This window comes from Ceratina calcarata, unplaced genomic scaffold, assembly GCF_001652005.2.
Source record: "Ceratina calcarata isolate Rehan_Ccalc_2016 unplaced genomic scaffold, ASM165200v1 scaffold78.2, whole genome shotgun sequence".
Lineage (NCBI taxonomy): Eukaryota > Metazoa > Arthropoda > Insecta > Hymenoptera > Apidae > Ceratina > Ceratina calcarata.
Window position 1 is genome coordinate 3,088,716 of NW_017179105.1, and position 25,775 is coordinate 3,114,490.

General features: G+C 40.9%; 6 protein-coding genes across 21 annotated transcripts in view; 3 read left to right on the top strand and 3 right to left on the bottom strand.

The window, feature by feature from the left end:
• Positions 1–10,323, bottom strand: part of LOC108630703 (CCR4-NOT transcription complex subunit 6-like twin) — a 239,120-nt gene extending 228,797 nt beyond the window's left edge. The window contains exons 1-3 of one of the 4 annotated variants that reach the window (XM_026818251.1): positions 10,187–10,323; positions 8,366–8,681; positions 8,109–8,284 (exon numbers count right to left, since the gene is read on the bottom strand). In XM_026818251.1, the coding sequence (XP_026674052.1) occupies positions 8,109–8,284; positions 8,366–8,681; positions 10,187–10,289 (595 nt within the window). In that variant the 5' untranslated portion in view covers positions 10,290–10,323. Of the gene's footprint in view, positions 1–8,108; positions 8,285–8,365; positions 8,682–9,179; positions 9,344–10,186 lie in introns of those variants that run through there. The other 3 variants (XM_018034135.2, XM_018034136.2, XM_026818252.1) reach the window with 3 other exon arrangements.
• LOC108630803 (Zinc finger CCHC-type containing 7) lies at positions 10,237–14,635 on the top strand. Of its 3 annotated transcripts, XM_018034311.2 has the most exons (6): positions 10,237–10,472; positions 10,547–12,253; positions 12,349–12,557; positions 12,624–12,752; positions 12,824–12,838; positions 12,911–14,635. In XM_018034311.2, exons 1-6 carry the CDS (start codon positions 10,451–10,453, stop codon positions 14,606–14,608), a joined length of 3,780 nt encoding a protein of 1,259 aa, XP_017889800.1. In that variant the 5' UTR covers positions 10,237–10,450; the 3' UTR covers positions 14,609–14,635. The 3 variants fall into 3 exon arrangements, with proteins under 3 accessions (XP_017889800.1, XP_017889798.1, XP_017889799.1); XM_018034309.2 differs by having other exon boundaries at positions 12,824–14,635; XM_018034310.2 differs by having other exon boundaries at positions 12,376–12,557; positions 12,824–14,635.
• Positions 14,636–14,907: 272 nt separating this feature from the next.
• snRNP-U1-C (small ribonucleoprotein particle U1 subunit C) lies at positions 14,908–15,876 on the bottom strand. The gene has a single exon (XM_018034313.2). The coding sequence runs from the start codon at positions 15,770–15,772 to the stop codon at positions 15,263–15,265; it is 510 nt and encodes a 169-aa protein (XP_017889802.1). The 5' UTR covers positions 15,773–15,876; the 3' UTR covers positions 14,908–15,262.
• A 63-nt stretch (positions 15,877–15,939) lies between these two features.
• On the top strand, positions 15,940–17,124 carry Yip1d1 (Yip1 domain-containing 1). Its single transcript, XM_018034312.2, has 2 exons — positions 15,940–16,300; positions 16,383–17,124. The coding sequence occupies exons 1-2, from the start codon at positions 16,078–16,080 to the stop codon at positions 16,940–16,942; spliced, it is 783 nt and encodes a 260-aa protein (XP_017889801.1). The 5' UTR covers positions 15,940–16,077; the 3' UTR covers positions 16,943–17,124.
• A 63-nt stretch (positions 17,125–17,187) lies between these two features.
• On the bottom strand, positions 17,188–18,484 carry mRpS24 (mitochondrial ribosomal protein S24). The gene is made up of 3 exons (XM_018034314.2): positions 17,859–18,484; positions 17,601–17,778; positions 17,188–17,533 (listed from the first exon to the last, which is right to left on the bottom strand). The coding sequence occupies exons 1-3, from the start codon at positions 17,883–17,885 to the stop codon at positions 17,244–17,246; spliced, it is 495 nt and encodes a 164-aa protein (XP_017889803.1). The 5' UTR covers positions 17,886–18,484; the 3' UTR covers positions 17,188–17,243.
• Positions 18,485–18,569: 85 nt separating this feature from the next.
• Tsp26A (Tetraspanin 26A) overlaps positions 18,570–25,775 on the top strand; it is a 15,429-nt gene continuing 8,223 nt past the window's right edge. For 2 of the 11 annotated variants that reach the window (XM_018034080.2, XM_018034082.2), the window contains exons 1-5: positions 19,000–19,089; positions 23,095–23,215; positions 24,220–24,293; positions 24,795–24,869; positions 25,027–25,125. In XM_018034080.2, the coding sequence (XP_017889569.1) occupies positions 19,000–19,089; positions 23,095–23,215; positions 24,220–24,293; positions 24,795–24,869; positions 25,027–25,125 (459 nt within the window). The other 9 variants (XM_026818261.1, XM_026818263.1, XR_003389868.1 and 6 more) reach the window with 9 other exon arrangements.

The window sequence follows — 25,775 nt, forward strand, 5'->3', positions numbered from 1 at the left end:
AATAGACGTTCGCCCCAGTTTTCGTCGTCCCTACCTGGCCTGACAGCCTTTTGTGCGCGCAGTCGAATTACCCGCACGGAAATTACTTGACTGATACGGATCTCGTTTATCAACGGGATTCTGGAAATACGCCATACGTTTCGCGCGATCCACAACTAAATTACTTCTCTTTCACCGCGCTAAACCTTTGAAAAATATACGTATAATTGTAATTAAAAATCCCTTTGATGCCCGCGCCGCATTTTATGCCGACAATTCGATTCCTGCCTGGTCGACCGAGTGGACAGACGGAGTCCTTGAAATAGTACCGATCGTTAACGAAACAGCTAACCGGTAGACCGATTACATTCGGATAATATTGTTCGAATTCGCTTGCAAATGGTCATCGACTTTAACTGCAGTTCTTGACTGCTTAAATGCGGACTTGAATCCTCGTGGCCTGAGAAAGTTAGCGTGCGACAACTTCCAACTTTCCGGACTATTTGCTTTCCAATGTAGCTACGTACGTATGTAGATCAGGATAGAGACTATCTCCAAAGCCGCAGATCATTTCGCCGGTCGTTTGATCCGCACGGTACAATGCCTCGTGCAAACGATCGTTACAGTAACTAATAATTCCTGTTGACGCAGAATCTGTACTGTAGCCAGTTTAACGAAAGAAGGAGCGCCGTCGAGAACAAAAGGAACAGACATTCAAGAAAGCGTGTAAGTGGAATAAGTAGAAAGTCGACGGCCGAATTTCGTGGCGACACCGGGAGCTGAACTTTTCGCGAAATAATGCCACCGCTACCGGAAACGACCCGGTTCCGCGGTGCATGTTTCAACGAGCCGAAAGATTTCGCGAACAGTTTGCGGCCGCGACAAACAAGACGCTCTTACGTATCCCGGCGTGAGAAATCGGACGAGAGGCAGACAACGAGGAAAGAACGATCACGGTCCTATGTATACGTTTCACATACAAATTCCCGCGGATAAAACTATTCCCTGTGTGTGCGAATCACTATTTATCGCGTTACACGAGCCGATGCGAGTTCTCGTGTAATACCGTTTATATCTGATACCCGAAGCTAATGTAATTTTTATTGAAAAGTGAAAAGCGTTGAGGGTACGGCTTTTAAAGCAAAGATCACCGAGAGGACGTTTGGATAATAATAGTTTCGTGAGTGAAATTTCAATCGAGTCGGCGCCATATCTGGGATGACACGCACACCGAGAAAAATGAATATTCATCTCCTGGCCATAACGCGCGCCCCGACAGCTTTGTTGCCGATCGGGCCGATTATTGATTCGCGTCACGCCGGTGGAATTGGCCGAGGGAAAGGCGAAGGTATGTCCATAAAAAAAAAAAAAAAGAAACGCGAGGAAAGGCGGGCGGGCAGTGGAACGGGGTAGGTATGGAAAAGAGAGGAAAAACGAAACGGAACGATGAGAAACGCGTTAGCCTCGTAAAACGCGATACGAAATTACCGATAAATTTTTAGGATAGCATGCATCCGGAAATTTATCGTGATTGATAACGCCGCGTTCCCCCCATTCGTTATCGCCATTTTGTCAAATACTGAGAGACGGAAAAAAAAAAGGGAGGTATCTCTTGTTACTTTCCGACTGGTGTCCGACCAGTCCAACGACGATTTATAACGTTGCGAACCCAATAGTTTCGTTGCGTACCTGACAAAAAGGACCTCCAAGTATTCCGGTTACGAACCGCGTATTTTTTCACGAAAAAAGAGATACGATTTATGAAATAGTTATCCCGAATTAACGGGCGCGTCTAACGCCTCGTAGGTGCACGGAATTTCCATAAACGGTGAATCATCGAACGGTGCCACGTGAGGTATAGGTCATTGATACAAAGGCGTAGGCGATCTCAGTTTCTGCGTCCACTTACGCAATTGCATCGTTCCACGGTCTACGAGTGATTTATGGTTCGATTCAACATCCATTTTGAATCATCATCATCGCGTTTGTTCTAACGTCGCCTTATCCGTCGCGAACGTTAACGTGTTACGTCTTCCTACCGTGCTGCATCGATGCGTCTCCTCGTCCGTACCGTTACGGCCGCGACCCGATGCTCGAAAATCGGGATTCCTCCGTGGACGTAATAGACGGAACGCGATGATCTCGTTGTCAAGCGTACTCTCTTCCTTTCTGTTTCCGATCGTTACAAGCCGTACGTAATCCGACGAACGAGTTTCAATTTCTACCGATTCGAGACTCGATTCCACGAAACGGTCGCATCGTTACGTCCATTAAGGAATCGTTAGTCGGTCGTTTGGAATCGCGGAACGACTACGATCCTCGTGCAGCAAATTCGACGGAAGCATGACAAGACCGTAGGCGCACGGTCGTAGAGGTCGAAAGGAACTATCGCGTCGCCTGACAAGACCGTTAGCGTGACAGGTGAAACTCTCCGTCAGAGCGTCGTAAAATCGTCTAGCGAGGGAGTGGAACGTTCCCGTGGATTATAAATGAGGCTTCGCCCAGCTTTCTCGGTACCCGCGTTCGTCCTCGTCGCCTCGTGCCCGTCGACCGGAGCTCGCTTAATCGATGAAACGATCGTGGCGTGCGAGTACTCGGAGCGTCGCGACTCGTACCGTACGAATATTTTTCTAGCAAAGTTCGCGATAAGAGAAAGTATTTCGGAACGAGACAATGGGAAGCCAACGGGAATAAAATTTCACTCAGCACCGTTGCGAGATCTACGTGCCCTTTCTATCGGTTTACCATTACCGGGAAATCGTGGCCAGCGATTCTCGTCACGTCGTCTTTACCAGGCGATAGAATTATCGTGTCCTGGCAACACGCTTGCCTTCGTTCTTGGACCTCAAACTGTAGGAAACGATCACGTGTTAAAATATTCGGTCTGATCGTCGAACAGCTGATCTTTAAGAAAATATTGCTTTACGCGTGAAAGGAAAAAGCAAACGGAGCGAAACATCGATATAAATTTAATCGACGCGAACCGTCTCGGGTGCACCTTGCAGTCAGCATTATTTTCCATGACCGACGCGAGGCACGCCTGGCCGCTTAAGAGCGGAGGTGCACTTAAGTTTCCTCTGAAACGCTTTCTCTCCGCGCCTCTTAAACGTATCTGCAGAGACAAAGGAATTCAAATGTGTCTCTTTCGGTACGATTTCATGCCGCATCGATGCTACGGTTCCTAGATAAAGATTGCTCTTTGAGTTTGTCCCGTAGAATCGACGAACGCGTACAAAATTTATAAATAAACGTTCTTTCGAAGAGCAGAGGTCCGTAGAACGAGTTGGCCATCGATAATCATCGATAAATTATACGAACAATCCTTTTTACCGCGATAGCTCACTTCGAATTTCGAAGTTACGATGATACCTCTGAGAAAGTTGCAATAAAATTTCTACCATTCCTCGAATATTTTTCATCGTGCACTCGAATTCGTGGAACGACGACAATCGAGGAATAGAAAGTAGACGCCACCGTTTCTCGAAACAGTGATTTATTCCCAGAATTGAGATTTATAAATCACCGCGTTCCGAGAGGGAACCAAATCAAGAAAGTGGCCAAATACGCACGTTCTTCTATTTTCTAACAAAAATTAATACGACGTTTCGTACGAACGGTACGAGCGAACGAACTGACAAAGAACAGTGGCGCTTGGTATTGATCAGTTCGGCGATCGTACATGTGTGTCAATGGGTTAAATGGGAAAAACGTTCGGTGAAAGTTTTGCCGAATGATAATGGAATCAGAGGTGGCCGGGTCAGAGCGGAGTTAGAAAGATTTCAGGAGTAGAAGAGAAATGGTAATGAGAGAAACCGGCGGCACCAGGGTTAGAACGAAATTCGAGCTATCTTTCACTGTTGTTCGCGTCGAAGGAAACGCCCTCCCCTCGTTTTGCAGGAGCAACAAAACGTGGGAAAGAGCCGTGCCGGTTAGTTCTCAGAGATAAGAAGTCTCGTTTATAATAGCCGCTGCCCACTGCCCACACTCGGGTCCGCGTACCTACGCCAGTGTGTTGTGTGCGCCAAAGTGAATGCCTTATCGTTTGATTCGCTTCGTTTGCCGAGAGTTTGCTGGCCAGGTAGAGAAAGGCAGGAAATCGCGTGTGTTCATGCCCCCGCACACGAACACGCGCGTACCGGTGCCACCGTGGAAGAGAGAATACACGTACCAGAATTTGTTTTACCGAATGGATTCGATGGCGTAGATAGCCGCGTCGAACCCATTTCCAACGGACGAGAAAGTCATCGACGGAAGGAGGCTGCCCGATACGAATCGTGTCGATCTCATTGAAAAGTTGAAACGCATTAATTAACGCGTATCGAGAGTACCGCTGGATTCCGCGCGGGGAAAGTGGAAACGAAATTTATTTCGTACGATCGAACGCGGTTTCCTTTCGAAATCTTCGGCGGGTGACGACGCCGAGAGAAACTGGAATTTTCGTAACGGTTCCCGAGCCTCGCGCCTACTCGAAATCGACCTTTTTCAATTAAACGAATTATAAACGATCCATTAGTCGATAGAACCGTAAGAGCGTTCGCGCGTAAACGGTACGTTCCGCGGTGCACCATTAATCACGAGTTTCTGACAAAGTATTCATCGCGTTTGAAGCGCTTGTTCGCTCGAAAATATTTCGGGACAAAGATGAATACGGCAGAAGTTGTTTAAGAAAATTTGACGTCTACTCGTAAAGAGGAAAACCTGGACGGATGCAAATTTATCATCGGATAACGAGCGGCTATCACGGTTATGAATGAAAACATGGAAACCGTGGGCTTTTTTTTCTTCGCGGGATGCTTGACCCGAATCGGCAACTTCCAGAGCTCGGTCTGGATTAATGAAATAATCAATCTTGTCGGATGAAAAAGCGATAACGAGGAATCATCGTGTAGCGACCGCGACAAAGGAAAAATGAAAATGCCCTTTAACCACGGATGTCGGCAGCTTTGTGTGCCGGCGATAACTTGTCGAGGAGAACAAGCCGGTGGTTATCCTCCGTGGAGCGATTTAACGGCGAATTTGCTCGCGGTTAATAATAGTTCGAGCGAGGAAAGTACCCGGGCAGCCTATTGGGTGGCACAGGTCAGGTGCTTGCTCGTAGAAAGTGAACCGTGTACTTGGAACTCGAGAACGAGAATGAAAACGCGACGCTCGGTGTCTACGGCTATCGAAACGTGTCCTACTATTACTGTCCGATTCTACTTACGTACGCTCGAACGTGCCTTTAACCGACATTCCTTCTGGATTCCTTCAGGAAAGGATCATTTTTATTGTTCCCCGTGATCTCGAAAGGAAAATCGTGCTTACCATCGTTTCGCTTCCGTCAGCAAGATGAAATTGTAACATCGATTTAGAAAATGCGATCTATTACAAATTTCTCTCGGTCATTAGAAACATCGATGATGTTCACTACATTTTTTAACACGTTCGTATATTGAATATGTTTTTTATATCTTGGACAAATACGATTTTTCTGTGAACGCGTAAACACGCGTTTGCACGTGAAATCCGAGGCACGTGATTCAGTTTTACGGACACGCGGCCCGGACTTGGACGTTTCTGTATTTATCGACGAAAAAGTGACACGGTCTCTTTGAATAAAATTCTACTGCACAGTGATTTAATTAGAAAACAGTTCCTCTCTCGATTCAAAACAAGATCGATACGTTCGGAATGTAGAGTGAGGAAGTGCAACCGCGTTCGCGCAACCGTGAGCCAGGACCCGATGTAATTTTGTTTGAAATGAACCTTTCAACTTAACGAACGAAGTAATTTTCAACGAACTCCGGAAGGAGGCAATAAAAAACGTTCAACTTTCAAAAAGAAGTATCCACCGGTGGAACGTGCAACGAGTTTTCCGCCTGAAAACACTTCACGGTTTCCCACGTCCGAATCGTTCAGCGAATCGCAAAAACCACAGCGAATGCGATTCGATGTGAAATAGAAAGACTGGCTGCATCCGTAAAAACGATCGAGCCACGATACCGCTCTATTTACATGTACCGTCTACTCTGTTCGCCGCAAATGTAGTAAACCGACCGACATAATTACATTGATTTCATTTTTGATTAAAAACTAGTGTTCAAACTAACGTGCCGCGCTCGTTCGAGGATTAAATTGACAAAAATTGCGAATCAATTTTCTACCCGGAAGCTACTTTCGAAACGTGTCGTTCGATCTCGCATCTGTTCCAGGGAGTACGAGTAAAAAGGGGAATGTAACGGGGACGCCGGCGAAGTGGCATCGAAACGAATTCGTAACGCGTGTCATCGCGGATTCACGGCTCGTGTGTTCAATGCCTAACCGTGTGTACACGCCGAATAACGAATGACTCATACGGGCTCTCTCGCCACGGTGTACAGCACACTAAAACCGCGGTTCACTTTCTCCTCTCCGGCTCGTCCTCAATTACTCGGAGCCGAGACCGAGGCCCCATGTAATTATACGGGTGAGGTACCACCGAGCAACCTAGTGAATCGCGTATAATTTCTTTCGTTTCTTTTTTTTTCAGGGGACCAACCGGAACCCCTTTCACTCGTCTCACCCAATTTTTAAAGCGAACATTTTCTTATTCGCTTTCTATTTCTACTTAGACACACCTGAGGAAAGAAGTTACGCTCCTACCAGCGAACTTTTAACACTGGCGAACGTATGTTTCGATATCGGGAGAGAATCGACAGAGATTAGAAATAGATTTCTACCTGATTATTCGAACAGTATATATTGGAAAGTTTTATCATCGAATATCCGCGCGAAACTTTCAACGTGATTCTCCTGTTGAGAAATGAATATAGACATTGCGGTGCACGCGAGGCTGCAAGGTTTCGAAAGTCGGAAGTTTGAACGAACGTATACCCTAATTTATCTCGATTAGCTGTGTCGCTGGATAACTGAAATCTGTGCTGACAGTAAATACTGCGGATGGGTCGCGATAGTAACATTTCCAAATAATGTTTCACGATCGTCAACGATTATTTTCTACGAAAAAAAGTTTCAGAATGTTATACCCTTTTTTATAGTACCTTCTCGTATAGAATACAATCGTTAGATTCGATACCAGGCTAGGATCGTTGTTGTACAAATACAGCATCGGGATTTTTTGCTAGATACAGTTCGAACACGATTCGAAGATAGGAAAAACGAAAAAAAAGAACGAAGCAAAGAGAGCGATGATGACAAAGAAGTATTCTGTGAAAATGACAGGCATAGTGTACTGAATAGTAAAAGTCGGAGAACAATGGATAAACGGAATGGTACGGCCAAGACCTTTCAGGCAATCGAGTAACCGGGAAAAATCATGAAACACAATGGATAGAAGTACGCCCTACCTTCTGGCCCTCGTTGCGATTCTCCCCCGCGTTTCCCCGACCATTCCCTGACGCGACCACTTGTACACCCAACACGTCTGCGCCCCGGCGCACCCACTTCGTCACGAGGTTGAAAGAAATTAAATTATATAGGCTCTAACGTGATCTCCAATGCTACTATGCCACTGAACGGTCCACGGGCCTACTCGATATCGCGACACTCTTTACGACCTGTCACAAACGCGCCGCTTTACCGTGCTTTACACTTAGATGAACGCGTTAATCTACGTGACAATTGCTCGCGGTACTATTTGATCGGGGATCGATTATGATTAATACCAGTTGTTCCGAGTAATAAATGAATAGAATGGCATAAATGTGTAAATCAAATAAGGCTAAATATGAAATGAACAACGTACAATAAAAAAGTTCTCAAATTATAATTACAATCGTTGATTCTCTTACCTCAACAATATTGTCGAATTCATAAAGCAATCGTCTCATGCACCGAACACTTGACACTAATTGTTTTCATTGTAACAATTTATAACTGCAATACTTAATTACTTAAACGATACGAAACGTAAAACTACGCAGAAGGCGAAATTATGAAGTTCGTCCAGTCGACACGGAAAGCGGACAGATGCGGCCATCTTGCGGCGCAATTTATATATTAATCGAACTCGATAGCGATCTATCGATATTGTTGTCTTTAAAATTTATCGTTACGTTAATAATGAATCGTCATTGTATCAATATAAAACGATTAAATTGTTTGTAAAATTGTGAATAATGATCAGATAAACTGGGATGTCGATCACTTACCTTGTAAATTGTCCAGCATATACGAGAGCAGCTTGTGAGTCCCCGATGGTTCTCCATACAATGCCATTATTTCCTTGCTGAGAGGATTCCCTTGGAGTCCAAGTATTTGTAACTGGAACAATTTTCCTAGTTCGTATGGTAACACACGGAGGTAATTTTGGTTTAACAAGAGTTCTCTGAAACAAACGGAATACGTGTATATTTTACTTACGTTCATTGTTTATACTCATTTGAATCGTGATTGGAAATTTAATTACCTGAGATAGATGAGGTCCCCCAGTTCAGCTGGTAAACTGCGTAATTTGTTGCTACTGAGATCTAATACACGTAGATTGACTAAACGTCCAATCTCAGATGGTATCCTTTGTAAACTATTATCGTTCAGATACAGAGCTGTTAAGTGCGTCAGCTGCCATAAATTTGGGCTTAGGTTTCTTATACTGCCTGTTATCTCCAATTCTGGCCAATAAGATTTCTTTCCAGAGTTCGCATCCTCTGTAGACATGAAGGTGTGTGTGCGACGTGGATTAGAGTTTTCATACTTGTCCTTATGATTGCGGGACATCTTAAATCCTGAACAGATAAAGAACCAAGGTTTAGAATCATTGAAAATACTGGAACAATTGTTAGAAACGTTGGATCATATCGACGAACGATAGAAAACTATGCATGTTATTTATTACCCCGATCTTACGTTGACATAACTAAGACATGTACTTGCGACAAAGAGACACGAACTATTTCGCATTGCTAGTTAAATGTTTCATCTTATTTCGAAGTAATTTATTCGATTGGGCATGCATCGTTTACTAACTCTACGAAAGTAAACTTATAACCTATGAAGCGAAAATGTAGGCGCTAAGCACTCGATATCCGAAAGCTAACCTCATTACTTCTTACGAACATACTGACAATAAACATTCGAGAGACGTGAATGGAATTCTCGTGGCGATGCTTCGAAAAGCAGCGTATTTTTTCTAATGCGAACGATCTTTCATCTTTGCACAGCTCGTTCGCTTCGAACAAATTTCCGCGTTAACATACAGTTCTCTGACCGGACGGTTTCCCTACCTTTCAAATTTAATACGAAACCCGAAGGGAACTGTTACGCACCTTCATCTACTTCTTAGCACACACAAAACGCACGGTGTGTTAATACCGAATGAAAATTTACGGGTAAACAAAACTACCTTGACAAACACAAATCCTCCATTTATCAACTGCACTCATCGCAAACTCCGACTGAGCCTCATTGGCTGCGTTACCGCCGAATCTTCCCGAAGCTACCGCCACGGCAAAATTTCGTTTTAACGCAATGAAACACGCGATTCAAGTAAAACTGTACAGGAACTAATTGAAGTAGAACGTTTAAGCTTCAATTTTACCCTCCGTTTATGTAACGGGAACCGATATTAACAAAGATATCAACGATTGAAGTTTAGCAATATTTCTAGTAATCGTCTCATTCGTATCATTGAAAGCTTCTCTTTACGGACCATTTTCATTCCTTTAGAGTTGACTTCTTTAAAATTCCCACAGAAATAAAAGAAAATAAAGGATGTCAGCTTTAATTTGAGTCGCGAAACGTTAAAATCCGTTCACGGGAAACTGAGATAATTGCATTTTCGTAAAAGCATATTTTACGGTGTATAAGAGAATTTTAGTTCCGACTTTTGCTACGAAAATACCGGTGGTAGCACCTCCCGGGTGTAGCATTGAAAAGAGAACTTTAGAAAAACATTAATACCTCGGCTTCTACTGCACGAATTGTAATGAAATTGCATTTAAATTAAAGCTGAAAGCCTAAAGAATGCTTCTATACCCCTTAGAATTATGAAAATGTACTGCTTATATCGCAAAATCGTGAGAGAATCGCATATACCTTTAAACTAGCGACGATACAAAAGTATCGCACAAATTCTCTACTGTACAATTCTGCATAGCTCTCCTATATTTCGTTTGTATAACTGTAAAAACGAGATGAAGTGTAAATTGGGACTTTTATTGATGTAGATTTCAGAAATAAATTCCTCTCACTGTAAATGCCCTCTAACTAAAGCAGCAGAGTACTAATTCACCTAAGTTTTTAGTCTTCCCGTTACTGGCACCCCACCAGATCCATGGCTGCCAAGTGCCACAGTGCCTGCCACAGATTTTACACAAAGAAAGAATAACCAGCATGTATACTGAATATGAAATTTGTGGAATCTAAGCACGTGTGTTTTTGTTAGAACTGTATGAATTACTATTGAAAAACGTAAATAACTTCCGTTCTGCATGTCTAGAGATCTATATACATTTTAAAACCGAAGGTTTTCTACTTCCTAACCGTACGAAAGAGGATGGAATTTAATGTATTTCGTGGTAGGAACACTTGCCTTTAACCTTCTTCGATTTTGCGTAATCAGTCTGTAATTTCGACGAATCATTTTTCACAGATTATTGTAAAGCTGAAAACAGCGACGACGAGGAAACCAATCGTGATATACAATCAAGATTGTATTCCAAAATTTATTATTCCTCAATAGGTAGCAAGGCGGATGTTAAACCGCAAACCAGTACCACTGATAATGATAATTTGCATAAAGATGTGATTGTTGATAAAACTTCTGGACCCTGCAATACTCCTGTGAAAAGTAATTTTACTAAGGATTCCAGGAAAGTGTGTTCATCAATTGATTCTGGCAGTTCTAAGTCAAATGAAACAGAATCCAAACCAGATGTTACATCGATTGATTTGGAGAATACAAGTGAAACATTACCTATGAAAGTAGGTAACAAAAGTAAATTAAATACATCTCTCGTATCTGATGAAAATATCCAGTTTTCAAAAGATCAAATAGTATGTTGTAATACTGACAATATTGATAGAAACTCTAAATCTTATAACACTGGTAGTACAGAAAATATTCATGTAAAGACAGAAAGTGAAAGCAACAATGAAGGGAAATCATCAGAACATGAGCATGTAAATCATCAAAATCCTACAATATGTATTGTTAATGGAAACCTACAAGATCCAGATAATATTTTAAACAAATATAAGTTTTCTAAGTCATTTATCAATAATTTATATCAGAAGAAATATCATCACATAGAAAAGAGATTGCAGGAAATTGCAGAGAACAAGGAACAAGCAAGAGTAAAAGTGAATGAAGCAAATGATCAACAAGAAGACTCTGATAAATGCAAAATGAATCAACAGCAGGAAGAATTGGATAGGTATAAGAAAGCTATAAGCCAGCTGGAAGAACATACAAAATATGACACGTCAAGTAAAACACAGAAAGTACATACTGTCACTCAAGAAATATCACTAGTGTCGGATTCAGACAGCGAAGAATCGATTTTGGAAGTTCCTATCCCACCAAAACCACAGCCACCTGTTATACAGTTGCAAGATTCCGATGATCAAGACTCGGATACATCTACAGACGTGGACATGGACATAGATTATTCGTTTATTAGGACCAATAAAACTTATTTGCCAAAAGTCAGAGAAAGAGATGCTCGGAGTGACGATACAGAGGATAGCACTTCGACCATCATAGATGGTATAAATGACATGTCGAGTCTCGGTGACATAATGTTAAATTGTACAGCGGTGCAGAAAGGCGCTTCGAGTATAAAAGAAATAATGGAAATGATCCAGAATGTTCAATCTGAACAACCAAAGTCTTCTAACGAAGGTAGAGAGCATAGTAACGAGTGTGAGATTGAAAATTCTACAGAAAGTTCGCATTTACTTCAAACTGGTAAAGATAACGAAACTGAATCCCAATTACCGTCAGAAGCTGTGACCGATAGTAACATCGTATACGAAAGGGATAAGAGTGAATCGATTAATTATGCAGAAGATGAAATGATATCGAACTTCAGCGATGTTGAAAATATAGAAAAAGTGAATATGGAAATAGTCGATGCAAACAGTAGAAAAAGACATTTTGAAGACGAGAGTGAACCTTCTACTAGTGCAATCAAAGAGACTGAGTGTACTGAAACGAAACGTCTTAAAATGAGTCCTGAAATAAGGAATGATGAAGATTATTTCTTTCGACCTATGTCAGATGAGCTTAAAGCCTTTTATAATGAATCTAAAGGGCAAGAGAATTTCGACGTGAAAGAAATTCAAAGTAAAATGTCCAGTAAGTACATAGAAACTTATGACTCATATTTTGCTTTTAAGTTCAGTACATATAAGTATGCCGCATCTTTTTTTTCTTTTTTTAATAACTTATAGAGGATCCTAGACTTTGGGCTATTTTAGATGAAGATCTAATGCCTGGTCTGTTCAAAACGACAAAGCTCGGGAATAAAAGATGCACCAACTGCAACCAGTTCGGTCATATGAAACATAGTTGTTCGGAACCGCAGAAAATTGTACTCTGTTACATATGCGGAAAGGATGGGCACAAGGAGACTAGGTGCCCTCAGAAGATGTGTCTTACGGTTCGGATACACATCATTAGCAATCTATGTTTTATAATCATGTAATAACATGTCGATTTTTTATAGTGCGGCAAGAAACAAAACACATTTCGCAAGACCTGTGAAACTTGTAGTAAATTGTATTGTAACACATGCAAAGCAGTGGGGCACGTATCGACTAAATGTCCCGATCTCTGGAGAAGATTTCATCAGACGGTAAGTTTATGTTTTCTATCAAAAGACCTGTTCCCCAGTACCCGCGTAGGTAATTCTTCTGTTTTTTCTAGACAACAATAACCGAGGTAAATGCGCCAAAAAGTTTATCTCAAGTAATGAAACCTGCTAATTCACTCTATTGTTGTAATTGCACGAAGCGAGGACACGAATCATCTACGTGCAAAGAGTATCGATGGTCGCAGCATTTCCCGACACCGGCATTTGTCTCGAATTATAACGAGCTAAATGAAACTTCCACTAAGAAAGAAAGTGACCCAGACGTAATTCCATTAAAGAAACAGAAAACGTGCTTGATATTTACTGATGAGGATCTCGAAGGCTGTCGTATCGTTTACGCATACGGGACATTTCGCACGACTAAGTCTAACGGCGAAGAAAGAATACGAAAACTGTGCAACGCGAAGCTTATACCTTCCGACGTAGAGAGTTTCATGCAAGGGAAGGTTTCTCCAACTTTTTTGGATCAATTTCGTCAGCTAGTTGAATTTGAAGTTAGAGTGTACTATGACTTGAACAAGGAACCGACAATTAGAATTCGATCTCTGGTTGGCCACACTCGTCTCCTACTTGAAGTCTTTCTCTTTTGGCTGCAACTCGACGATAAAGATAAAACCTTGAGCTTTCTTATGCATATTCCTCGTAATTTCAACATTCTAATTCCATTCTTAGACACAAAATTAAAGGAGTTGACCACGAATTTAAAGAATCCGAATTGTATCTGGCATCAAATAAAGAAGACAGAAAAATCATTGAGTGAAGCTGCCGATAACATAATGATAGTTAGAGCTTTGTCAGCGAAGTTGATCGGTGCTCGACTCGAGTTGTTGAAAGTGTTTCTTACGAAACCTAAGTTTGCTAAGCCAGTAACTAAATTAAAACAAATAATTAAAAGACATAGTAAAGGCAAGGGATGTAGGTCAAACGGTAAAATGACAACACCATCTTATTTAGCTGCTATTATTAATTATAATAAAATATTTTTACCTCGTGCATTAAAAGAGGGTGAAGTAAAATGTTTCCTTACAAATTACAATAAATCGGAAAGAAAAAAACAACAGAACGATTGTAAGGAACCGAATACAGAATCCAAGTGTAAAGAGGCGAATACGGGATGTAAGAAATCGCAGAAGAAAAAGAAATGTAATAAAAATGCTTATGAACAGTTCATAGACCAAATACGACAGTCAAATATGGCCAGACAAGCAGCAAACAGAAACAAAAATAAAGCACCGAATAGAGTTCAACCGCAAAGGAAATGTCGTATTGTAACTGCTCCTGTGGAGAGAACACTTAACAACATTCAGTCAGATAACGAAGCTGCTATACGTAATATGGAAAGCAATATCATTGAAATCACGGACGTTGATCATACAGACAGTATGCAATCATCACATGACCAAAATATTGCCAACGATAACGTGACAAACACTGTTAGTACAAATGTTACTTCCTCAGAAGATAACACCACGAAACAATCGGAAGTTATCGGAGCGGTTGAGACAGGCAGTCTACAAGAACAGAGTGGCGTAATTGATTCCACTCCGACTTCTGCTAAGAAGAAAAAGTCGAAGAAAGGAAAGAAAGGGAATAGCTTAGGAATTACAGAGAACCCGATAGCAACTATAGAGTTATCTTTGCAAAGTAAAGCTAATCAGCTTACAGCTGAAGCTCTGAAGTTCGAGTTACCGTACATGAATAAAGCAGTTGATGAGATCAGGAAAAGAATCAATGATAAAAGTCTTAAACAAGAGCATATTGATACGTTACAAAGATTAGTGAATATGGAAAATGATCATAGAAAATATGTAAGTGCGTTTTGTAATTATTTGCAATAAATTTTACTTACTACAATGCCGTTTTAATTGCAGTATAGTTTTAAATGATTCGTACAAAAGTATGTTTCTATTTTCAATGGATTTTACTTTTTTAATTTTATATACAGTTAAGCTGTAAAAGTTTATTAAAAGTAAAATAGGTAAAATTTATTCTGGAGTCTTCTGCATTGTAGACAAGAATAATAAATTATCTTAATTCGAAATATACAAGTGATAAGTTTAAAATAAACGCTGTACATTGAGAAGGCTTATACAAATGTTTCATGATGCCTGTTAGTTTGTAACTAATTGCCATGTAATAATGTAAAATGTGAGTTTATTATGGATAAGCTGACATTTCTTTTGTAAATAAAACAAAGACTTTTTTGTATCAACCGCATTATTCTTATCACACACTCATGTATTGTTTGTAACTATTTGTAATACAAAATTACTTTGATTAATGAAACATTACATGAACTGCACAAATTAGAATAAATGTTACATGTTCCTCAATTCTTAGAAAAGTCTGTGGTTCTTTCTGCATTTCAATGTTCAAAAATGTCATGAATTGCAAAATGAAAATTCAGATTTCAACACTGTACTTCTGTATATCTCATTCTTTTATATGTACATAGCCTGCTTTCGTCAATGTAGTGAAAGTAATTCTCTTGATTATGTCTTCATCGGTGGAGGACCACCCATGGGTGGTGGTGGTCCATTCATCGAAGACCTCATCGGACCCATTGGTCCCATAGGACCCATCATTGGAGCCATTGGCCCCATAGGGCCCATCATAGGTGGTCTCATTCCCATCATCGGTGGCATTGGACCATGTGGTCCCATCATCATCGGTCCTCCAGGTCCCATTGGAGCTCCGGGATGCATCCCTGGTGGTGGCATCATACCTGGTGGACCCTGAGGTGGTCCGGAACGAGGTCCAAGATTCGGTGGCGGAGGGATCGCTGCTCCCTTGTTCGCCGCAAACGGATTAGATGCGATCTTCCCAGCTTTGAATGCCGCCGTCGTGGCATCGATTAAATGTTGTGCCTGCTCCTCCATCCATTTTTGATAGAAATATTTCACGTTATCCTTGTGCTTGCGTCCCTGACAGTGAGTCTTCCGTACGCTGGGCGAATCATGGGTCAGGTACGTGTCACAATAATCACAGTAATATTTTGGCATTTTTAGAAACTAAACAACTGAGTATACGTCGTAAATAATAATATTGTGCTTGTGCTTCGCAACTAAGCTTCCGCTAACCACGCCGCTAATACACAATACGCATGACTAAACTATGTACATACAACACGTACTATTGAAAGAACAACTAGCGCTAGCGATAATAGCGACAACGACCAGTGATGGACATGGTGTGGACCACAGTGTGAACAACAGCCAACAACAGCTGTATGAACGACAACTGTGGGTGTTAACAAAATTTTAAATCTGACAGACTAAATTAATTTATACGCCGAACCATTGTCCGAATGTCTGGTTATACGGGAGCAGAAAATTATTGGGGCCAGTCGCCCCAAGGACAATATAATTTCGATTCCTCCGGTTTCGGGCAACCCAACCAACAATTCGAATTTCAAACATTTAGCGACCAACAATCCGGAGATTATTCCTCTTACAAGCAAAAAGGATATCTCGACCCGACTCAAAGTCCATTTAGCGGCGATCTCTATCCTCAGGATAATTTTACAAAAGGTTTTGGAATAATTATATAAATGGTTGATATTGTTTATTTGTCATGATCTCATTCGTGGTGTGTTTGATACTGTCATTTTAGGCACTGCGGGATTTGTCGACGAAGAAGATGAACCTCCCCTCCTAGAAGAACTAGGCATAGATCCAGATAGAATTTTACAGAAAACATTGGCTGTATTGAATCCATTTCATAGGAGGGCACAGATAGATGATGCAAATTATTTACTTCAGGATTCTGATTTAGCTGGCCCAGTAGCATTTTGTTTGATGCTAGCTGGGTGCCTTCTATTAGCTGGTTCTAAAGCACATTTCAGTTATGTTTATGGCTTAGCAGTAACATCGTGTATATTGATGTACATTCTTCTCTCCTTGATGAGCACTTCCAATAATATCACACTATCCTCTGTAGCATCTGTACTAGGCTACTGTTTGATACCCGTTGTAGCCCTTGCTGGTTTCAGTATCTTTTCTACTTTGAAAGGCTCGATCGGTTTGATTTTTGCCATGTTTACCGTAGCTTGGTCGACACTTTCTGCATCCAGACTGTTTACCACTATGTCTGGAGAAGAAAATCAGCGCCTACTTATCGCCTATCCTTGTGCTCTTCTTTACGGTGTCTTTGCATTAATAGTAATATTCTAATGACATCTTTATATTACCAAAGATATGCAGGTGTAACGAGCCTTTTATTTGTTAAACGTTTGCTACAAGATCATGGATGAATTTATACATTAAGATGATGTAAATTGTACATTAATTTTTAAATGTATCGATATGATTTTTCCACTATTTTATAAGTTATAAATAAATCTTTTTGAAAACTACTGTCAGTATTTCTCGATACGTAAAAATACCGCAAGATCAGGAAAGAAATGATAGCGTTAGAATAAATTAATAGTCGTACCTTTATTTGTACAACACTTGTTACTTAAAATTACAAATCTTATATTATTTTGTATATCACATCCTCTTTATTTTGCGTCGTTACTAATTCCAGTTTCACAGGGCAATGTAGCCAGTAACTTAAAAGATGTTCGCTATAGCCAAGTAGAAAGTACATTTTGTAAGCTGGCAATTTGCGCAAAATAATACTAGATATTCTAATCATGTTATGTTGACGCTTAATAATTATTTCGCTTGCACACAATGCGTGCCATGTTCCTTCCATAAAATTTCGAATGAACAGATCTTCCACAACTGTTTCCGCTGGTCTGTTACCGCCTTTTATATTTGCTGAAACATATAATTAGCACGTTCCAAAGATAGTTCCATCTAAAAAACGCCTGTTTCATTTACGTACACGTGTTCCAAGAATTCCACGATTTTCTAGCACAGATATAATGAGGAGGATTCGCCATTTCGTATGTCAGTGGCTGGAGCTGTTTCGCTTTCGGTCTATAACGACCAGCTTGTGTTTTATTGAGTATTCCACTAACGTGCAAAAATCGTTTTGTAATCGCATCTTGCTTGATCAACGTCTATAAACAAATATCACTGTTTAATACAGATCGGGATAAGGTTATCCCAGAGAGTTATGCACATTTAGTCTAATACATACCAAACGCATATTTGTTATCAGATTCATTGTTCTTAATTTCTTCTGCAACGATTATGTTAAAAATATGGTCGAATAATTTCTAATATATTAACTCCGGAATGATTCCTCAATAACTCCTGATCTCATAGCACTGTATCACACTCCTCCTCCGAACTCTTCACGTTAAAAATTCGTGTTTCTCAAATTATTACACAATCTCAAGTACATACTATATGCTCTCTAATTTTAATTACACATCTGTCATTTTTTTTAACAATAATAAAGAAGGAAGGGAATTTATTATTATTGCACTGAAATAAGGACAGGCAGATATCGTTATTAGCAGTCATTATAGCTACTTATACATATATCATTATACACATAGATATCGAATATAGTTAAAATATAAACTCAATATACTCGTTCCTGGAATTTCAATATCCAGGAGGATATAAATAAGGGAACAAAAAGCTACTTTAGGGAATCGTTTCGTAAAACAAAATATTGAGACTCGAAAAGAAAGAGAATTGCATCGAAGAGTGAGGAGTCGAGGAGAGGAATTATGTAGGCGGTCGAGAGGAAGATGAAAGTGAGAAGACGAAATAACGGAGGTAAATCTTGGGAACGGAACAGAGATAGGATCCTCGGGGGGTTGGGTGCTCTTAGGGTGGCGGGTGGTGGATCATCGAACGGTGGTGGGGCGAACGAATGAGATTTAGATGGTGGGGAGAATCGAAGGGCGAGTGGAGATGCCTAGTAGTTCTCGCAGTCTCGTTGATCCAGCTTCGGGTAGTGTGTACCGTGACGTGACAATGGCGGTAGTCGTAATTGCGGAACGGTGCGTTATTGTGATCAGCTGATCAGCCGAGCTTGACAGAAAGGGCGAAACCCGGGTACGAGCACGCGATAAATGACAAAGGGAGGACTTGCGAGGCGAACGACGCAGCGCACGGCTCGATAGAAATCGAAGTTGAGAGGACGGTAGGCGAGTTACAATTTTCGGGTGGCTATGTCATTGCGTTCGTGATTCGTTCCGCCTACGGGGCACCGGTGCTCTTTTCCTCGTTTTGCGGGAATAGCGGTTTGCATATTCCCCGAGCGTGTTTCTTTTTTTTACGTATGCGTGGAATTCGCGAAAGCGGTAGATAAATGTGTGTTAACCATGCCTGCTGTGCGGAAGTACAGAAGGGATACCAGTGAAGTGAGCTGCTGTCTCAAGTATGTGATCTTTGGATTTAACGTTATGTTTTGGGTAAGTGACCATTACTACGTATGACCGAATGTATTTTATTTTGCATTTGCGTCCAATGGATATTTTATGCCCGCGTATTTTTCCGTTTCTATCACACTTCGAAGGCATAGTTGATCAGAGTTATTTTGTAAAAAATACACTGCTAATAGCCTGCAATGCAGTCTGTACGTACCAGCAAGTGTTCCAGTTGCAAGAATTACAAAGCAGAGGATATACATATGTATAAGTATATGACGCGATTTGTATATTGCATGCGGAAAAAATCCCACAAGGATTTATCTCAGATCAAATAGATATGCTGAGTTGTTCATTTCCTATAATGTTCCTCGATTTTCGATTGGAAAGTTTGCATCGTATTTCCCCTGTATCAGTTTTTGTTACTTCGACGTGCATAATAAGTTTTGATAAACGAGACCGATCAAGCGTAGTTTTGTAAATATTAATAAAAGTGCGAGATCAGAAATCGTATTCACGCGTTGTAGAGGAAAGGAGGGGGACATGAATATAAGTAGACAGATTTGCATATTAGTCATTCACCAAGGATACCGAGGACACTGCACTCACGATTCTTTGGAAACGGTTGAATGTCCTTCGACTGGGTGAACAGGCGTTTGGTAATGAACTGTCGTTTACAGAAACTGATTATGCTGTTCACGTTTATTCACGTCCACGGCATGCACTTTCTGTACTCGGCCTCCGTTCGTTGAACGATAGCGGACATCCAATATGCGCTTATTGTGCGTTACCTTGTTTCCTATGTCATTCCTGGTTGTGCATATTGTACATGTAAACTATACATGCTGAAATACAGACATTATCATTCAGTGATTCGGGTACCATGATTCGGATTTATATGGTACCATCGAACATGCGACAGCGTTGAAAGTGACACGGTTTTGATCATTTTAAAAAAGAGCATCGTTTCTATTACTTTCCCTATTGTAGCTGTTGCTCCTCATTCGAATTGTCCCACTCGTTGCTGGCAATGTTTGAGGAATCTCATTACAGAGGTTGCCTGTAAAACCGGTTTCTAACCAGTGCAACCGGCCACCAAGGCATGGGTTTTCTTTGCTCCGAGTAAATGTGACTTCTTCAATTCTTGTGGGGTAAAAGCCCTCGTAAATAATTCACGTCCCAAAGCCAGACGAATTCCTCTTCGTTAATAGTTAAAGCGATGCTGATCATAGTCGCGAGTCGAAATTGGCACTCAGGTATCAAATAACCTTTGATCCTTAATAGAACGGAATAAGAATTCAGGGACTGCAGTATTATAACAAACCGTGTCGCCGATTCGCTTTCTAATTATTACGTAAAAGGTGTTACAAGTTTTGTAACGATATGATAGTTCCCTGCCACTTATGCATGCGACGTGTAAACAAAATATTAACGGATCGTCGATTGACGAGAGAACAGTCTCAGGAATTTTTCAATAAAAATATATGAAACCAGACACGGAGACTGTATACGTAGATAAATAGTCACGTTCTAGACATCGTAATGATAAGTGGGCGAAAGATCTACCATTTTCATAAAGCTTTATCCTACTTTAGCTTTACAAAATGGTCAAACGGATGCGGATTTATGAGCACCGTCGAAACCGTGAAGAGAAAATTCTTAGGAAGCAGAAACTCCGAGGAACGGTTCAAGCTAAAACTTTGATGTTTAATCTTCTTTCCATTTTGATTGTAAACTTGCGTTCTCCAAACAATGTTTTCTTATCTGCCGAAGCGAGAGGCACAAACAATATTCGTTTTGAAAACGTGTTCTTCGAATATTCGTACAATCCATGTGTCAAATATCACGGCAGTTTAAATAATTGCCACGGAATTATACCAATTCCGTATCTCCGCCGAGTACACGTAATTTGATTAAAGATTTCTCAATTGAACCAGAGTAATTCAGCATGTATGACAGCGGTACGTAATTCGAACTATTTCTGCCGTGCTTTATGAGGATAATTATGTATCTCCATTCGGCGTTATAAATTGTTCACGAGATTTTTATGTCGTCTTCTGCATCAGCTTGAATTTATGACATTTTATCGTTACAACTGTTACCGTAATTGAATTTCATTTTACATACGATATAACTGCTTTTATCAAATACAGGAAAGAGAGTCACGAGTATTTTCGTCCGTTCGTAGAATTTCGTGGAATAATTTCGAGATAGTTTTCAGAATGCAGAAACAGCTCTCGCGGTGAAACGAGCATGAATATTTTATTGCACGTATTTATAACGAATCGTTTCATTAGGACGAACTAAAATTATTTTATCCTCTCGACGTCTCGGGTCTCGGTTTCTTTTTACCACATCTGTTTGTTTCAATTCGTACGGCGAGTATTTTCGCATGAGTTACGGATTATTACGTATATACAAAAGAGAGGGGTTCGACGACCCTTTGTCATGAGTCACACGAACGAACAAGTGCGCCGCGCGTGTGTGAAACCCTATCTTCTGGCCACCGGAAAATGTTATGAACAACGTTATTACCGTACCCTCTCTCGCAAACTCTGCACGCTAAACGCGTTTCCGACCAACCGATCCCTTTGTTCTGATTAGTTCAACACCATCCTTTGACATTTAAACGCGTCCAGTGAAACACTGAGCTTCGTCAGATGCAATCGCCGCAATTGAGTCCAGATCCGAAGAAAATTAAGTTGCCACGCGTGCTGAATCGCGTGCAACTGTACAATTGTACATATAATAAAAATCTTTTGACTACCGTTTAGATAAGTTGCTCGTGAAGCAAACGAAAATTGCGCCAAGTCAAAGTGTTTAATTGCGAGTAACGTATCAGATTAATTAGATGAGATACACATGCAAATGTGGCAGGGAAATTGTTCGGGTCACCGAGGGAAAGAACCGTGCGTGGAAAGAAATGTAAGGTCAGCTGATTTTCCATTCCGCGCTTTTATAATTAGACGACCTTTCATAGCTTATAATTAAAAGCGGAGAAACTGTATTTCACCTTCGCGTACCTGCGCCGGTCGGTCTCTCGAGCGAGTACAGGAAATTGCGAAATCCCTTTATGGAAAAACGTGCGTACGAAAAATATGCAGCTGTTTGGAAACAGCCGAGAATTACTTTCGAGTCCTTGTTACTATACGGTATATGATTTGACTGACCTTTTATTACGCAAGTGTGCTCCGCGCAAGTAGGTCAGGTATGGAGGGCTGGATGATGCGCTCGGACGCATAAGGAGGGTAAGTGCACTTATCCTGTTCTTGCATCCGTGTCCCCAATTGTTGGCGTACCAAGTCGCGAGTTTTACTACTGAACGAGATTCATAAAGATGTTCCCGCTGCCAGTGAACTTTAAATGTTACCATCTCCGGCGATCCTCGCGAGTATTATCAACGTCGCTGGTACGGGTTATTAAAAAAGTAAACGACTCGAGTACGAAGTGTGAACTCGAAACGAGTGGGGGATCCCATGTGGGAATCTGCGCTTCCTGCCAGCTTTCTGTATGCACCCTCCGTTTACCCACCCTCGTTAATTCTTCGTTATTACTCCCGACGACGTCTCTCCCTAAATGATTCCCTCTACTATGATATATTCCTTGAAAGATCTGTTGAGCATGCAGTTCTCGCGAGAGAATTACTTCCAATGTGAAACATACTGTATGAAACGATGTGCATTCAAGTTCAGTGATTCCGCTTTAACTTTTAAAGCTTCTTTATGTGGTCAAACGGTTAACGGTACCCTGTTGCGTACATTGTGTTTTATCGATCGTACCGTTCCTGTGTACGTCGCGTTAGCTTCGCCCTTTTACGCAGATTTCATTTTCCCCCGTTTATCATTCCCAGGTTTCACCCCATAGCCACCTACTCGCTGCGACCCTCTCGACCGTAAAGTAGTTTCTTTTAGGGATACAATGTTCAAGCGTATCGAGCAACGTGACTAAGGGACTTTCATGGTCGAAATGCATCGTTCCAAGATCGCCCGGTAATTTTTACTATAGTTCTCATTGGTATTTAAGCGGGATTTCTGTTGATTATTGTTCCAGTGGCTGGGTTTGGGTATAATGGCAGTGGGCGTTTGGGCATGGACCGAAAAGGACACGTTCAACAATCTGTCCAGGCTCACGAACGTCGCGCTGGACCCAGCGTTTATCCTCATTCTAGTCGGTAAGCAACAACTAACGGCGGTTTAAATAAATGTTTCCTCTAATTACGCGCGGTGTTAAGCCCTCGATTGGACGTTCAGTTTGTTTTCAAATAAATTAATACTCGGGGAATATTTTGAATGGGAAAATTCTACCGTGAACTTTTGAAAAGCGGGATCAAACGTAATTAGGCTCGACCTAGTCGGCCGGTGTAAGGAAGTGCTTTCCAAGGTTCGCTCGCGAATAAAACAGACTTCTCCCTTTCGCCTTCGTTGCCAGGGAAACCGAGTTCAACCGGAGCACAACGCGTCTTATATACAAACTTCGCGCTGTAATTAATGAATTGAATAGTATCCGATCTTTGAAGTATAAATCGCGACTTGTGTCTGGACAATCGTAGTTACACCACGGCGAATGTTCTCTATTTCATTATTATAATTCCTCGGGATAGGGAAACAAAAGTAAGCGGTTTAGCCAGATTACTCGGGATTAGTTCATATCGTTGTCGGATATTTAATATTTATCGCTGCGCGATACGAAATGGTATTTGGAGCTGCGTGGAAGTAAGACGGATTATCAGAGATATACCGAGAGATTCCACGAGAGACAGAAATCCAACCACGGTTTCGGCAGACGTGAATGGTCAGGTCTGAGGAATGTTCTCCGTCCAATTCAAACATCCTAACTGGGGCGGAAAACCGTTTTCTGGGTCCGTACAGGACCAAATCGAATTTGCACGTGATCTGGTCTACCGTTGCCAAAAGAACAAGGATCAAACGGAAAGGTCGAGTTTCGGAAATGGGTTGCTAGTTCCGATTTCCAGTTAACGATGTTCGAAAGCAATTCATTTCACGCGATTTGTCTCGGACGAGACAGACGATTGTAATTTTTTTATATTCCGGTGGATGAATTTGAAACTGTAACAATGTCCCTGCGCTATTTTTATCTCGTTTCTTCGATCAGTTGGGTTACTATCTTTTAATTAAATATTGATATTCAACCGGAATGATTTCCCTGCTGTTGCAGGTACAGTGACATTCATTATTGGATTTACTGGATGTGTCGGTGCACTCAGGGAAAATACGTGCCTCCTAGCTGCGGTGAGCACTCGCCATTCAATAAAACATTTATTCTGTACTTTGATCATATTTTTTAACATTTACCAATCAGAAAGGAAATAGGCTCTCGGGGGAATACGTTTTTACAATCAGTTTTAAAACTAGATTCGAATAAAACGAAAGAGTAAATGCGTCGAGCAGTCTGCGAATAACTTTAATTGTCAGTATCTCATAAACTATATTTCCGGTAAACGTGCATGTCGCAGGGAGGTGCACAGCCGTGTTTGTCTTGATGAGTTTTACAAACTGGCAAAGTTTCGTTAAAAAGTGGGCCACTTGAAGTGCTCTCCTTGTTACGAGGAAAGTACACAAGTGGCATTCGACTTTCCTCAAGCACGTATTGTCGTTTCTTTTATAAAAAGGGAGTAACGTAAGAGTCTGAATCAGGATCATTATTTTTCTATAGTTAATTAATTAGGAAATATTGAGGATTGATGGTTTCATGTTTGTCGCAATGCTATTTTTTTTATGAATTCGTTTCAGTATGCGATATTCCTGGCGTTGTTATTGTTAATGGAGATGGCAGCCGGTGTTTTAGGGTTTGTCTTTAAAGACTGGGTAAGTCACGTCGAACGATTAATAATTTATTAACGACACAGTAATAAACTGATCGTTCCAATATTGTGTAATTCATAATCTTTTATTATACGAATGCAAAAGTTGGCGAAATAGCCGCCAGGTAAAGGTAGAATTAATAAATTGATTCAACAAATAGATAAAATCACAAGCCACTGGCGGCTTCCAAGCGTTCATCATTCACTATAGGGAAGATCCTGATCAGCAGAATCTCATTGATTGGATTCAAGAAGATTGGGTATGTACCACGACTCACTTCGCTTCTCAAACCCTCCCAAGCTTTGCTTCTCAGATTTTACGAAATTTTTGATCATCTCATTTTTCATTGCAAAAAATATGCCCCGATATCCGTTGTATAAATTTTTAAATGTCTCTGGCAACCGATTTTCATGAAATACGTACACGAGATCGTGCGCGTTGCCACAGAATTTGTTAATCGATGGTTCACCGATCAATTGCGGTTTACGAGATTTCAATGGGAACCTCAGCATGCGCCCGCAATTCTGGCAATCCCATCAGTACCTACCTACCTACGGATGCTGTTGCACCGTCTCCCTTTAACCATCTCGATTTTCCTCGTAGCATTACCACTGCACCGTGCAAAACCAGACTCCGATTCGTGAAGTTCAATGAAATGCTTTTTTTTGATCCTATACAGCGTAAGCCATCCATCGTTTCGCACGCCACGTGTGTTTTTATCCTCGTCGTTTTTCTTTCTTAAGGATGTATTGGCTATACAGTCAATCCCAAAAGTTTATGTATCTTAGAAAAACGCATTTTCTATAATTAAAAAGAAATCAGACGTCGGAAGAACAATGCTAATAATAAATAGCTATGTGCTAAAAAGTATAGAAGGAAATATTCAATTAATTATTGACGCTGGCGGAA